The sequence below is a fragment of the Oncorhynchus keta genome, chromosome 1 (assembly GCF_023373465.1).
Source record: "Oncorhynchus keta strain PuntledgeMale-10-30-2019 chromosome 1, Oket_V2, whole genome shotgun sequence".
Lineage (NCBI taxonomy): Eukaryota > Metazoa > Chordata > Actinopteri > Salmoniformes > Salmonidae > Oncorhynchus > Oncorhynchus keta.
In genome coordinates, this window is record NC_068421.1 from 31,274,471 (window position 1) to 31,289,998 (window position 15,528).

Below are 15,528 nucleotides of genomic sequence, written 5' to 3' on the forward strand. Positions count from 1 at the left end.
CCGACTAGCATCATTACTCTGGGCGGTTCTGTCTGGTTAGACTGTAAACTCTCCTTCCAGACTCACATTAAGCATCTACAATCCAAAATTAAATCTAGAATCAGCTTCCTATTTTGCAACAAAGCCTCCTTCACTCATGCTGCCAAATATACCCTTGTAAAACTGACTATCCTACCGATCCTTGACTTCGGCGATGTCATTTACAAAATAGCCTCCAACACTCTACTCAGCAAATTGGATGCAGTCTATCTGTTTTGTCACCAAAGCCACATATACCTCTCACCACTGCGACCTGTTTGCTCTCGTTGGCTGCCCTCCCTACATATTCGTCGCCAAACCCACTGGCTCCAGGTCATCTATAAGTCTTTGCTAGGAGAAGTTCTGCCTTATCTCAGCTCACTGGTCACCAAAGCAACACCCACCCGTAGCACGCAGTGGGCAGGTAGATTTCACTGGTTATCCCCAAAGCCAACACCTCGTTTGGCCGCCTTTCCTTCCAGTTCTCTGCTGCCAATGACTGGAACTGAAAATCACTGAAGCTGGAGACCTATATCTCCCTCTCTAACTTTAAGCATCAGCTGTCAGAGCAGCTTACTGATCACTACCTGTACACAGCCCATCTGTAAATAGCACACCCAACTACCTCATCCTCATGTTATTTATTTATTTTTGCTCTTTTGCACCCCAGTATCTCTACTTGCACATCTATCACTCCAGTGTTAATGATCAATTGTAATTATTTTGCCTCTATGGCCTATTTATTTCCTTACCTCCCTAATCTTACTACATTTGCACACATTGTACATATATTTTTTTGATTGTGTTATTGACTGTACGTTTGTTTATACAATGCTTTATCTTGGCCAGGTCGCGGCCTACCTGGTTAATTAGAGGTGAAATAAATAAATAAAAATAGATGAGTTTAGAGGCACTATGATGTTAAACGCTGCACTGTAGTCAATGAATAGCATTCTCACATAAGTGTTCCATTTGTCCAGGTAGGAAAGGGCAGTGCGGAGTGCAATAGAGATTGCATCATCTGTGGATCTGTTAGGGCGGTATGCAAATTGAGCCGGAGTAGTACAATTAGATCTTTGTCCTGTATTGACGCTTTGCCTGTTTGATGGTTTGTCGGAGGGCATAGCGGGATTTCTTATACGCTTCCGAGTTAGTCCAGCTCCTTGAAAGCGACATCTCTTTCCTTTAGCTCAGTGCGGATGTTGCTTGTAATCCATGGCTTCTGGCTGGGTATGTACAGTTGAAGTCGGAATTTTACATACACTTAGGTTGGAGTCAGTAAAACTTGTTTTTCAACCTCTCCACCAATTTCTTGTTAACAAACTATAGTTTTGGCAAGTCGGTTAGGACATCTACTTTGTGCATGGTACAAGTAATTTTTCCACAATTGTTTACAGACAGATCTCTTATAATTCACTGTATCACAATTCCAGTGGGTCAGAAGTTTACATACACTAAGATGACTGCGCCTTTTTTAAACAGCTTGGAAAATACCAGAACATGATGTCATGGCTTTAGAAGCTTCTGATAATTGACATAATTTGAGTCAATTGGAGGTGTACCTGTGGATGTATTTCAAGGCCTACCTTCAAACGCAGTGCCTCTTTGCTTGACATAATGGGAAAATCAAAAGAAATCAGCCAAGACCTCAGAAAAAACATTGTAGACCTCCAGAAGTCTAGTTCATCATCCTTGGGAGCAATTTCCAAATGCCTGAAGGTACCACATTCATCTGTACAAACAATAGTATGCAAGTATAAACACCATTGGACCACGCAGCAGTCATACCGCTCAGGAAGGAGACGCGTTTTGTCTCCTAGAGATGAACGCACTTTGGTGCGAAAAGTGCAAATCAATCCCAGAACAACAGCAAATGACCTTGTTAAGATGCTGGAGAAAACATGTACAAAAGTGTCTATATCCACAGTCGACCAAACCATCCGCAGTTAACAAAAAACTGTCGACATAACCTGAAAGGCCGCTCAGCAAGGAAGAAGCCACTGCTCCAGAAACGCCATTTAAAGGCAATAATATGGTTTGCAACTGCACATGGGGACAAAGATCATACTTTTTGGAGAAATGTCCTCTGGTCTGATGAAACAAAAAATAACTGTTTGGCCATAATGACCATCGTTATGTTTGGAGGAAAAAGGGGAGGCTTGCAAGCCGAATAACACCGTCCCAACCGTGAATCAGGGGGGTGGCAGCATCATGTTGTGGAGGTGCTTTGCTGCAGGAGGGACTGGTGCACTTCACAAAATAGATGGCATCATGAGGCAGAAAAATTATGTGGATATATTGAAGCAACATCTAAAGTCGTCAGTTAAAGCTTGGTCGCAAATGGGTCTTCCAAATGGACAATGACTCCAAGCTTACTTCCAAAGTTGTGTCAAACTGGCTGAAGGACAACGATGTCAATGTATTGGAGTGGCCATCACAAAGCCATGGCCTCAATCTTACAGAAAATGTGTGGGCAGAACTGAAAAAGCGTGTGTGAGAAAGGGGGGCTACAAACCTGACTCAGTTACACCAGCTCTGTCAGGAGGAATGGGCCAAAATTCACCCAACTTATTGTGTGAAGCTTGTGGAAGGCTACCTGGAACGTTTGACCAAAGTTAAACAATTTAAAGGCAATGCTACCAAATACTAATTGAGTGTATGTAAACTTCTGACCCACTGAGATTGTGATGAAAGAAATAAAGGCTGAAATAAATCATTCTCTCTACTATTATTCTGACTTTTCACATTCTTAAAATAAAGTGGTGAGCCTAACTGACTTAAGACAGGGAATTTTTACTAGGATTAAATATCAGGAATTGTGAATAACTGAATTTAAATGTGTTTGGCTAAGGTGTATGTAAACGTCCGACTTCAACTGTACGTAGTCACTTTGGGGATGACATCATCAGTGCACTTATTGATGAAGCCAATGACTCATGTAGTGTACTCCTCAATGCCATCGGAGGAATCCCGGAACATATTCCAGTCTGTGCTAGAAAAACAGTCCTTTAGCTTAGCATCTGCTTCATCTGAAAAATGGTTCATTGATCGAGTCACTGGTGCTTCCTGCTTTAATTTTTGCTTGTAAGCAGGAATAGAGGATAGAGTTATGGTCAGATTTGCCAAATGGAGGACGAGGGAGAGGTTTGTATGCGTCTCTGTGTGTGGATACAGGTGGTCCAGAGTTTTTTATTATGATTTATTCCCCCCATTTGGTTGCACATTTAACATGCTGATAGAAATTTGGTAAAACGGATTTAAGTTTCCCTGAATCAAAGTCCCCGGCCACTAGGAGCGCCGCCTCTGGATGAGGCGGATCACACCAACACACAGAGCCAGCCCAGTCACGTAACACATCAGCATTTCCACACAAACATCCCATCACCAGAAGACAAGCAGGTCTTTCACGCTGGTATCACCCAGCCCAAACAACCAACTGAAGACAGGTACTGGCAGCGTTTACCTCACCATTCACAAACCACCAAACCAGCACAACGTTTCGAACAAGTCTTTGAAACAGGTCTAAACTGTTTAACTGAAACTTAATGGTAGAGCATGCTGGAGTCCCTCTGGTAGCGTAGCACATACCAACATCTCGGAGTGTGTTTTATAGCAAGTTTACAACTCAACATCATATAGCTACACTACTTACCTAGGTTGTGTTCAGAATGCACCGAAGGAGATAAAACATGTTGAAAAGGAGTGAAACTGGGTGGTATCGTACTAGTACAATAAGACTGCTCATTGGGTTGTTTTGCTCATTTGTGCCCAACTGAACATGACCCCTGGACAGTGCAGGATGACGTGAAACATTCTTTGTAACAAGGCCATTGCTGTCTGCAGACAGTAAACAAACTGCTGTTAGGAGAATATGTTCTTAATGCGTTGTCTGTTCTGCCTGCCTTTCCCCTCTATGTCTGGCTGGCAGGGCCACAGGACAATGAGTATAGTCAATCACTGTTAATCGCTCTGAATGATGCTTCATCCTTGTAAAATGGAGATGTCTTTGGGGAGGAAGAACAGCAACACAGGCATCCTGTAATGTGGGTTGTTTTAAGTTGTTGCTTGTCTTTAGAGTGTTGTGGACTGGGGATGAGGTAGGTCTGTATGTGTGGGGATGTGAGGTTTGGGTTGGTGTTCCCCTTTTTCTCCCTCAAATGTTTTCATCATTCTTTCTTCAGCCCTCTGCATTTTCTTTCCTCTGTTCACCTCAGCCTTTCCCCCTCTCCCCTTCTCTGCCTCTATTCTCTCTCTATGTCCTTTCCCCTCTCCCCTTCTCTCCCTCTATTATCTCTGTCCTTTCCCCTCTCCCCTTCTCTCTCTCTGTCCTTTCCCCTCTCCCCTTCTCTCCCTCTATTCTCTCTCTATGTCCTTTCCCCTCTCCCCTTCTCTCTCTCTGTCCTTTCCCCTCTCCCCTTCTCTCCCTCTATTCTCTCTCTATGTCCTTTCCCCTCTCCCCTTCTCTCTCTCTGTCCTTTCCCCTCTCCCCTTCACTCCCTCTATTCTCTCTCTATGTCCTTTCCCCTCTCCCCTTCTCTCCCTCTATTCTCTCTGTCCTTTCCCTCTCCCCTTCTCTCTCTCTGTCCTTTCCCCTCTCCCTTCTCTCTCTCTGTCCTTTCCCCTCTCCCCTTCTCTCCCTCTATTCTCTCTCTATGTCCTTTCCCCTCTACCCTTCACTCACTCTTTTCTCTCTCTATGTCCTTTCCCCTCTCCCCTTCTCTCCCTCTATTATCTCTGTCCTTTCCCCTCTCCCCTTCTCTCTCTCTGTCCTTTCCCCTCTCCCCTTCTCTCCCTCTATTCTCTCTCTATGTCCTTTCCCCTCTACCCTTCACTCACTCTTTTCTCTCTCTATGTCCTTTCCCCTCTCCCCTTCTCTCCCTCTATTATCTCTGTCCTTTCCCCTCTCCCCTTCTCTCTCTCTGTCCTTTCCCCTCTCCCCTTCTCTCCCTCTATTCTCTCTCTATGTCCTTTCCCCTCTCCCCTTCTCTCCCTCTATTCTCTCTCTATGTCCTTTCCCCTCTCCCCTTCTCTCCCTCTATTCTCTCTCTCTGTCCTTTCCCCTCTCCCCTTCTCTCCCTCTATTCTCTCTCTATGTCCTTTCCCCTCTCCCCTTCTCTCCCTCTATTCTCTCTCTATGTCCTTCCCCCTCTCCCCTTCTCTCCCTCTTTTCTCTCTCTATGTCCTTTCCCCTCTCCCCTTCTCTCCCTCTATTCTCTCTCTATGTCCTTTCCCCTCTCCCCTTCTCTCCCTCTATTCTCTCTCTCTGTCCTTTCCCCTCTCCCCTTCTCTCCCTCTATTCTCTCTCTATGTCCTTTCCCCTCTCCCCTTCTCTCCCTCTATTATCTCTGTCCTTTCCCCTCTCCCCTTCTCTCTCTCTGTCCTTTCCCCTCTCCCCTTCTCTCCCTCTATTCTCTCTCTATGTCCTTTCCCCTCTCCCCTTCTCTCCCTCTTTTCTCTCTCTATGTCCTTTCCCCTCTCCCCTTCTCTCCCTCTATTCTCTCTCTATGTCCTTTCCCTCTCCCCTTCTCTCCCTCTATTCTCTCTCTATGTCCTTTCCCCTCTCCCCTTCTCTCCCTCTATTCTCTCTCTATGTCCTTTCCCCTCCCCTTCTCTCCCTCTATTCTCTCTCTATGTCCTTTCCCTCTCCCCTTCTCTCCCTCTATTCTCTCTCTATGTCCTTTCCCCTCTCCCCTTCTCTCCCTCTATTCTCTCTCTATGTCCTTTCCCTCTCCCCTTCTCTCCCTCTATTCTCTCTCTATGTCCTTTCCCTCTCCCCTTCTCTCCCTCTATTCTCTCTCTATGTCCTTTCCCCTCTCCCCTTCTCTCCCTCTATTCTCTCTCTATGTCCTTTCCCCTCTCCCCTTCTCTCTCTATGTCCTTTCCCCTCTCCCCTTCTCTCCCTCTATTCTCTCTCTATGTCCTTTCCCCTCTCCCCTTCTCTCCCTCTATTCTCTCTCTATGTCCTTTCCCCTCTCCCCTTCTCTCCCTCTATTATCTCTGTCCTTTCCCCTCTCCCCTTCTCTCTCTCTGTCCTTTCCCCTCTCCCCTTCTCTCTCTCTGTCCTTTCCCCTCTTCTCTTCCTCTCCTCTCTCTCCCTTTTATGTCTTTTCTCTTTTACAATCTCTTGTCTCGTCCTCACTTCCCCCTCTACTCTTCCTTTTTTCTCTCTTCCTCTCTCCTCTCCTCCCCCTCTTTCCACACAGGATGTGTCAGACACATGTTGTCTCACTGCCTGGGCTGAGTGGGTCGTTCTCCCCCAGCCTTGGAGAGCCAACAAAAGGCTGTAGCATTGTGGCTAACCTCAAGTCCTATTCACCCCGCGCCTCCCAGCCTCGACTCTTCTGAACACTAAATTACTGTCTGACTCCCCATCTCATCTGCACCCTGAGCAGTACATTATGTCAGCCAAACCCCTCTCCCTTTGCCTCCATGCACTCACATGACCTCATATTGGTGTCTGTGCTTTTGCTTGTACGTGTCTGTATATGAGATGTGTTTTTGTACTGTTATGTTCGTTTATAGAGGTGTGTGTGTGTGCGTGCGTGCGTGCGTGCGTGCGTGCGTGCGTGCGCGCAAACAAGCGTATTTGTCCTAGTTGCTCTCTGCGTGCATTTAGGTCCGTATCCATCATGACTCCCTCTCATGTTTACAGACATGTTTGTGAGTAGTGGTGAATCCTGTGTGATGGTGGATGTGCTGTGCAGAACTGGGTTTATAAAAAAAATATATATACTATTTGTAATCTATCAGATACCTTGAGCGTTTGCTTTAGCCTGCTGTTGTGCCCGACGGGCAGGGTTGGACATTTTGGAACTAATATGTTGGTCTATCAAGCCAGACAAGCTTAATCAAGCACAGATAAAGTTTTTGAACCCAGGTCTGGTGCTGTGTGGCCATTGACTCCAGTGTGTGCGTGCCTGTATTTAGTTAATTACTACTCATCGTCATGTCTAGTGTGACATGACTGTTTACATCAACATCTGTGTGAGTGGGTGGACACATTTTGTTCTTGTTTATACTGATAGCTGATCCACTTGTGAATTTATGGGCCTTTTGTCCTCATCTTCTGTGTGTGTGTTGACATCCATTGTATTTATGCTGAGGTTTTGAGTGTGTTTCTTTTTACTTAGAGCCACACTATGACCTCATGCGTTCTGTGGCACCCTATAAAGTGGGAACGGCTCCTGTCTGATTGACTGGCAGACAGACTGATCCCTATGGGGACTACTAAAGCAAGCAAGCCCACACAGACACACACACCCATACACTCATACACAGTGATCCACTTTCCCCTCTCAAACACATTAAGGCTTTAAGAGAGACCGATCTCTGACTCCTGAAGCACATATCCACAGCAGCATTCACTGTTTCACAACTTCTAAAAGGGAACATCTTGAAGTTAGGGTGAAGGGTATGGGTTGCACCTTCAATAACTGTACGTTTCCTCCCGTGTTTCAGGCTGCTTTCCCTGTCCGGGCCCCAACCTAAACCCCATAGCACTGGGAGGACGCTGGCTAGCCTACGCTGAGAACAAGGTAGGACACACACACTGAATATACACACACCCATCCATCACGGATGTACTTATCACAACACCATATTTACAATCCTCAAATTCATTTTTTACTTTAGCTCTTTAATCTCTCAGTTCAACTCATTCCAAGAAGAGACCACTAGAAATGATAACATCTGAAAACTAACAGATGTAGGTTTTTTTTATGTCCATTTAATAGGATTTTTGTATTTTCCAAAAGCAAGTCCACTCTACGCACTCTTGCAATACATTTAATGGATAATTGTGTCTGGTAGTTGTCTGATTACGCTCGGCCACTCAAGTAATTGACAGATGGGTCACTGACTACCATAAGCTTCTCTGTTCCTTAAGAATAGAGTAGGTCTGGGATGGATGGATCCCAGGAAATAGACAGTGCGATAGGAGAGGTTTTTATTGTGCTGACCCTCATATTCTGTTCCTGGTTGGCCTCAGCTGCAGGAGGAGGATAATCATCTATTTCTTATCTGTTTTCCTCTCTGTCTCCCCCCCAGTTGATCCGGTGTCACCAGTCTCGAGGCGGTGCCTGCGGGGACAATGCCCAGTCTTACACAGCTACAGTCATCAGCGCTGCTAAAGTAAGTGAAACACAAACACTCACACCTCCCTCCACCCCAGTGGTTGGAATAAAATCATCTGTACATTTCTGAGAAGTGATAGAGGATCCACCTTGGCTTTCCCCTGTGAGTCAGACACCGTTATGAGACTATACATCATAACCCAGACACAGGCCTTGAGAGTCTGAGCATCTTAACTAATTTCTATCGTCCCTGTGTGTGTCTGTAGGGGGTTCCATCCTGTACTGTGTACTGTACTGCAATATGGGACACAGCCCCTGTAATAGTCCTCTCAGCTGGAGAGCACCGCCAGGCTACACTACCCTAACTGCTAAGCCCTTTGATACCAAGCTGAATTTATACCCCTCCGCTCTGTTGATGTAGCGGCTGAGCTAACCTGCGCTACTAGCCTAGCGCAGCACTCTCCTCATAAGGTTCCAGTCTCCGGTCTTAGCCAGGCCCCCAAAGGGGAACCCTAATTGATTTATGAAGACCCCTCGGGTCAGAGTTATTCCCATGGTCTACCCCTCTCTCTCCCTCCCTCTCTCCTTAATGAGCGCTAACGGCTAGTGTGATGAAGTCCCATTAGCTGCTAATGGCGTTATACATCAAAAAGAGCAGTGGCGGCAGCGCTAAAGTGTTAGCCTGGCTAGCGGAGGGAGGGGGAAACGAGGTTAAGGGCATCCCGATATGCAGACGGATTGTCTGCGGCCGCCGTTGAGAACTATATATTATAATCTCAATATTTTCACCCCCGCCCGCCCTCCCCTCCTCCGGTCTACAACGCGACACAGACTAAGTGCTTCTGTCCAGAGACTTGGAAGGCGAGAGGGGGTGTAAGAGGGAGCACTAAGGGGAGTATTTCCTAGCCTTTTATAGGAAATAACATTTTATCACAGCGCATAATTCCAGCTGTATTATTATAATTCCTCATACTAATCACTGGAATATAAACATAAAGCAAACCTGCTCGTTGTCTGACTGTGTGATGCTCTTAATCAATGTGGCAGCTCCTCGCCAGGGTGTCTGACTCAAACACACCTCTGTGGCCAGGGCCAGGCTCAGAGAAATGGATAGGGCTGCTGAAGTGGAGTCTATCTCCCTGCTACACTGTCCTGAGCTAATGGAGTCAGTGTACTGTGTGTGTGTCAGCACAAAGGGGCCCCGGAGAACCTAATCGGGCATGCAGGCCAGGCAGCGCTGTCAATACCGCGTGGCGCCTCGCATTTGTTGGGTCTATGCATCACACACACACTTACACACTTGGCGACCCCACCTAGCCCACTAACAGACTGGTGTGTGTAAATTGCTCAGAGCTGCATCAATAATGAAACAGGGCGTTTGGCTCCTAATTGATCAACACTAATGTGTTTTCTAATCACTGCAGTGTGAGGTTTTAGTGCTAGTCCAAACAGGAGCCATTGATCTGTGTAGGGCTGAGGGGGATACTGGGGAGGAGAGACTGGTGGCAGACACTCGGCTCCTGCTGTTTCAGCACTCCACATCATCATCAGCAGCTGTTAGCGTTGAGCAAATAGCCGTCTCTCTCTCACTCATAGTCATGCATAGACACAGTCATTCTATATTGATCAACACTCCTCTCCCAGCTCCCCATAGTCAAACACAGACTTACTGGTGTCTTCTTTATTGGAAGTGTCTCTAGTTGTTTTATGACGACGAGCCCAATCTGATGTTTGTTTCCTGCTATTCTCCACCTCCTCCCTCTCTCTCCTCATCTCCCCCTCTTTATATGCATTTCTCTCCCTCCCCCTTCCCCCTGTCGTTCTGGTTAGACCCTAAAGACTGGTCTCACCATGGTGGGGAAGGTGGTGACCCAGCTAGCTGGTACTCTACCCACTGGCGCCCTCGACGAGGAGGGTGTTACCCCCCCCAGCACCACCCGCCGAAGCCCCCATGCCCCCGGAGTAATCACCGTCATTGACACGCACAACGTCGGAGAGGGACAGGTATGTGTGATCACGAAGTCATAGACCCTGGCTCTCCAACAGTGTTCCATCCCCTTCTGAAGTAACTGTCAGAAAATATACACGTTCTGCAACCAGAAATAGGAATGGACGAAGGAATGCGACACGATGTGAAGTTAGAACCATCTTGTGGGAGAGGTGGAAGTACTACTGTGTGTCTTTGGGTTATGGACCATGGCTCCCCAAAAGTGTTATCGCTTTCTGAAGTAATGTTGAATAATTGTACAAAGCAAAACATACAGGGTAGGTATTGGTTGGTCTTTGTGTACGTAATAATCCTACAGGGGTTCTTGTTTGAACAATAATTCTCACCTGATGATGATGTCATCACTATCTTATAAACGGGCCCAACCTATCTCTGCCACTGCCTGCTAGATACATCATGGTAATGAGTCTCTTCCTGCTTTTGGCACATGTCCCAGGTGAAGGCCAGGTCATAGAAATGAAATGAACCACATTAATTCTTTCTCTTTAAGTTACATAAATCCACATATTGTCTTAGCACAGCTGTTCTTAGTTTGCCCCAAACTGAACTCTGTCTCTAGACATTCTCTCATCAGAGTGAGAAGTGTTTTTTACTGGTGCGTTGTGGGAAACCAGAAAACATTCCCAGGTGTCCATTTCCTTGTACAGTGTCTTTAACAGAGTGTCACATTTACTGGGCCACAGTCCTACATATTAACACGTCTCACATACAACGCCCTTTTACACCCTCAGGCTCAATCAGAACAGATTCTCTCTCCTCTCTTCCCATCCTCTCTTCCCTCCCTCCCTTGTCGTTTCTGACCTCCGTAAATACACCTTTGGGTTTTGTGGTGCGGTGAGAAACCTCCCAGGTTAAATTTTTTTTATCCTCTGCTAGAGCAAACACAGGAGCCCACCCCACACCCCACACACGCACCTGACAGTACCTCGGGGCCTAAGGTGGGATTTATTTTGCTTGCTCACATATTTTCACAGCTCGGCCTTTGCCACAGCGCCAGCTTTTTTAAGCAGTGTGGAGACTAAATGAATGCACTGCTCATCATCAGCAGTAACCTCACAAGATGCCTGTATCCGTCCTCTGTCTGCCACGCTCCTCTCTTCCTAGCTCCCTTAGTGCAAATGAAAGGGTGTCTGTGTAATGCTCACACGATATTTGGCTATAGTCGCTCTGTATGAGGGCATAAGGCTACTATAAATCCGTACTGGGCCTTTATTGCAGTACGCTGTATGCCAGTGCTGTGTGTGTGTCTGTGTGCCTGGATGTGTTTGTGTGTGTGTTCATGTACCTCAGTTTCCTGAGGGCTCCTCCAGACCGGGGATAAAGCCCGCAGAAGCAGGTCTGCACTGTGTCTCCGGCCATTATACAGTAACACTACACTACACATAAACACAGTTAGAGGAGGGAGAGAGGAGAGGAGGGATGGGAGGGAGGGAGAATTGTTGTGACTTCAGGTAATGGCATTGTTTTCTTGCCACATCACTCACCTAGTTTGTTGACCCCTTTGTTGGAAGTGGTGACCCCTCTTTAACACTCACTCACTCACTCCTCCTGTATAATAGGTTTACTCTCCAGAGGTAGCCCTGACACTAATTCTCAGTTTCAAAGGGCTTCGGCAGGATTCCATCACAGAACAACATTGTGTGCCTCCGACGTAATAAAATGGGTCTGGTTTATGTCACCCCTTTTCTCTGTTCTTTTCATTTTTCTCCTCTCTCTCCCTCCAGTCCAGTCTGGAAAAAAAGGCTCAGTTGATCTTGGAGGTTGTTTTGTGTTTGGACTGACTCCTATTAAAACTAATGCAACACTAGACCAGATTTATCACTATGAGACCGACCTCTCTCTCCCTCACTCCTCTCTGTGTCTCTTACTCCTTCCCTGGACTCATGTCTGGGCTTAGTTATAATCTGTTCAAGACCAGAGACGTTTACACACACACACACAGAGTCCCTGGTCTGAGAACAGAATCATACTCAGCAGCACTGTATTTCTTTTGAACAGTCGGAGGAATTTGAGCTTAGCTACTGGTCTGAGATCAGTCTTTTGTCATTCCAGTCTTAGTTGTCATGCAGCACATGAAGACAGATGGCGGGTACTACAGTGCTGCCGTGACATTGTAGAAAGAGAGACCGAGATGAGAGATTGAACAATCCTCTCTCTGGTGTTAATTTTGATGATTGCTAATTACATCCACAAGGTGGCAATGCTCTTTACCAGTGGGATTGTAACATATTAATTATCCATTATTTTACCTACAGCAAGAAGCTACAAGAAGTCCAAGTGTTAGAAGTTGGAAAGTCCATCTCTGTGTAGAGTCTGTGGTGAATGTCTCTCTCTGTGTGTGTTCGTTCGTTCCAGGTCCTGGTGAGTGAGGACTCAGATGGAGAGGGAGTGGTGGCCCACTTCCCAGCCCATGACAAACCCATATCCTGCATGGCATTCAACCCCAGCGGTAAGGAGACAGCTCACTGCAACACACACACAGGCATACACACCAAAAGTATTTATTTTGGATGTAAAGAATGCTAATCCGAAAAGGCGGAATTCGAAGACTCATTTTGGCAATCCATCCTTAGTGAAGAAAGTCAGTTGAGGGAGGAACAATTTTTATGTTAGTGTGAACCCACGTGAAGGGAACACAACCTCCCTGTCCCCGTCTTAACCTCTTCTGTAGGACTCCAGGTTGTCCCCCCTTAACCTCTTCTGTAGGACTCCAGGGTGTCCCCCCCTCTTAACCTCTTCTGTAGGACTCCAGGGTGTCCCCCCCTCTTAACCTCTTCTGTAGGACTCCAGGGTGTCCCCCCCCCTCTTAACCTCTTCTGTAGGACTCCAGGGTGTCCCCCCCCTCTTAACCTCTTCTGTAGGACTCCAGGGTGTCCCCCCCTCTTAACCTCTTCTGTAGGACTCCAGGGTGTCCCCCCCCCTCTTAACCTCTTCTGTAGGACTCCAGGGTGTCCCCCCCCCCCTCTTAACCTCTTCTGTAGGACTCCAGGGCCCCTCCCCTCTTAACCTCTTCTGTAGGACTCCAGGGTGTCCCCCCTCTTAACCTCTTCTGTAGGACTCCAGGGTGTCCCCCCCTCTTAACCTCTTCTGTAGGACTCCAGGGTGTCCCCCCTCTTAACCTCTTCTGTAGGACTCCAGGGTGTGTCCCCCTCTTAACCTCTTCTGTAGGACTCCAGGGTGTGTCCCCCTCTTAACCTCTTCTGTAGCACTCCAGGGCCCCCCCCCCTTAACCTCTTCTGTAGGACTCCAGGGCCCCCCCCTCTTAACCTCTTCTGTAGGAGTGCGGTGGATAGGGCCTATGAAGTGGGGATGTATGTATCTGTGTTAGAACAATGGTAGTCAGTGGGGCCGGTGCCTGAAGGTGCATCCTCTCACCTGCAGTCAACACACAATGGAAGTGGCTCCATCAAGTAGGCCCTGCAGTGACAATGGCACTTCATCCCACTGTGGGAGTGACAACAACCATGCATTGATATGTGAAGACACACATACACACCGGGGCACTCCCTTTGTGTTTCTGTGGCCACACTCACTCACAGTCAGGCCTTAATGTTGGTCCGACACCAGACCGTTTTAGGTGTGTGAGGTGTTGAATTATGCTACTCTCCTCACAACAGAAGAGGTTATGTTGCTCTCCTCTATTGCTAACTTGCATTAGTACAATGACTGGATAACTATGGTAACTGCTAGCATGCTAGTACATACAGTACCATAGACTTCCAGCCGTTGCGCTAACGCTAGTTAGCATTGGCTCACAAAACTACCTAAAAACTTCCTTCATACTGGATGCAGTATGTGTGTGTGTGTTCCAGTTTTACCCAGAGTGCCGCGGATACTTCCTTACCTCAATCTACACCAAATGATTTTGCTCTGGCGTCTTCCCACCTTTATGGATTGTTCTCCCCGGAAATAAAGGCACCACATGGTCTGTGTGGAGGAGCAGCTAATAAAGTAGCTGCTGAGTGATGGTGCTTACTGTGACCTCCAGTCTCTCGTAGGAATCCTTCACATGCCTCTGGCCTCTGCTTCAGACCTGACTAGACTGCACCCCCCAGGGAAAAGGCTTACATTTATAACACACACACACCTATTTTTAGTAACACACATTTACCACCTTTATACATGAACTAAGTGTATACCTTTATACACATACACACCCTCAATCAATGACTTACAAACGCACAGACCAAACCTTGCACACATTGACAATGCGTGTGACAATAAATCCCCAACACGCACACACACACTGATGTATTACATCTTCACATCCGCTCGCTTCACACACAATGCGCACAATCACTCTGACATGGCACACACAGTAATCACCCACACATACATAGCGTGCCCTCAAGCAGGTAAATACCACATTTAATTTCGGATTGCTACTTGGAGGTTTAGCAGAGCTGCTGTTTGGCCATTACAGAACAACTCATACCTCTCGTCATGTCCTCTTGCCCTGGCCTGAATGACCTGTCCAATCTGTAGGGGGCGCCCTTGGTTTACCTTGACAACCTAAAGTTGACTCAGCGACCTTTGGCCTATAAGTGTGTGTGTGGAGCTGGATTGATCAGGAGATAAAAGCAGGGGTCCAGCCAACCGCTCAGCAACAGGCCGGCAACCGTGACCACTTTCATCTTTACGACCATACCATAGAAGAAAAAGTACTGTCAATAGTAACACCCTGAATATACACAGTGGCTACATCCTAAGTGTCCATTACAAACACAACCCCCCTCTCATTTATGCCAGCCCAAACCTGATGAACCTTAAGTGTTTTGAATTATGATGTTGTTGGGGTACCCCAAAAAGTAAAAGTACCCCCAAAAGCCACGTTTCTTTCTCTTTTTTTCCCACCTTAACGAGGTCAGGGTGAGAGTGTGTGTGTGTGTGTGTGTGTGTGTGTGTGTGTGTGTGTGTGTGTGTGTGTGTGTGTGTGTGTGTGTGTGTGTGTGTGTGTGTGTGTGTGTGTGTGTGAGCAGCAGCGTAGTCCTCCATGCTGTAATTTAGGAGCCTTTCATCATTAAGCCTCATGATCAAAACAACTGCCACGTTGGTCTCTAAATCCGCCTGCTTTAGAGTATCAGAGAGCGAGGGGAGCCCCTTGGTCACCCAGGATTGCAGGCCAGTCTCGGCTTGCTCTGAATTAACTGCACAGAGAGAGCAAGAGAAGAAAACAAAGAAAAACCTCTTACTTTACCGTAGGTCCTTGTAGTCCCAGTGGTCAAGTTAACCCCAAAAACCACCAGAGCCAGTATGAAACAATGCTATGACTTGACAGCTCAGTGACTGGTCCTGAAAAGCCCAACAAGTCCAACCCAAGAAGCATGACGCAACAAACCCCATAGAACTGCTTGTGTATGTTGGAGTGACTACAGAGACAGCAGAGTGGTTATGGGGTGACTGGTCTGGCACCCTGTCCTGGCTGTGTGG

The 15,528-nt window shown here is 47.0% G+C and overlaps 1 protein-coding gene across 50 annotated transcripts in view; it reads left to right on the top strand.

Annotated features, from left to right (window-relative positions):
• The window catches only part of LOC118373607 (BCAS3 microtubule associated cell migration factor-like), a 222,985-nt gene that overhangs the window by 36,709 nt on the left and 170,748 nt on the right, over nucleotides 1–15,528 (top strand). For 49 of the 50 annotated variants that reach the window (XR_008139533.1, XM_052521480.1, XM_052521501.1 and 46 more), the window contains exons 10-13: nucleotides 7,477–7,553; nucleotides 8,065–8,148; nucleotides 9,921–10,094; nucleotides 12,454–12,547. Coding sequence is in view for 49 of the 50 variants with exons in the window: in XM_052521480.1 (XP_052377440.1) it covers nucleotides 7,477–7,553; nucleotides 8,065–8,148; nucleotides 9,921–10,094; nucleotides 12,454–12,547 (429 nt within the window). In the remaining variant the exon portion in view is untranslated. The remainder of the gene's footprint in view (nucleotides 1–7,476; nucleotides 7,554–8,064; nucleotides 8,149–9,920; nucleotides 10,095–12,453; nucleotides 12,548–15,528) is intronic. The other variant, XM_052521484.1, reaches the window with a different exon arrangement.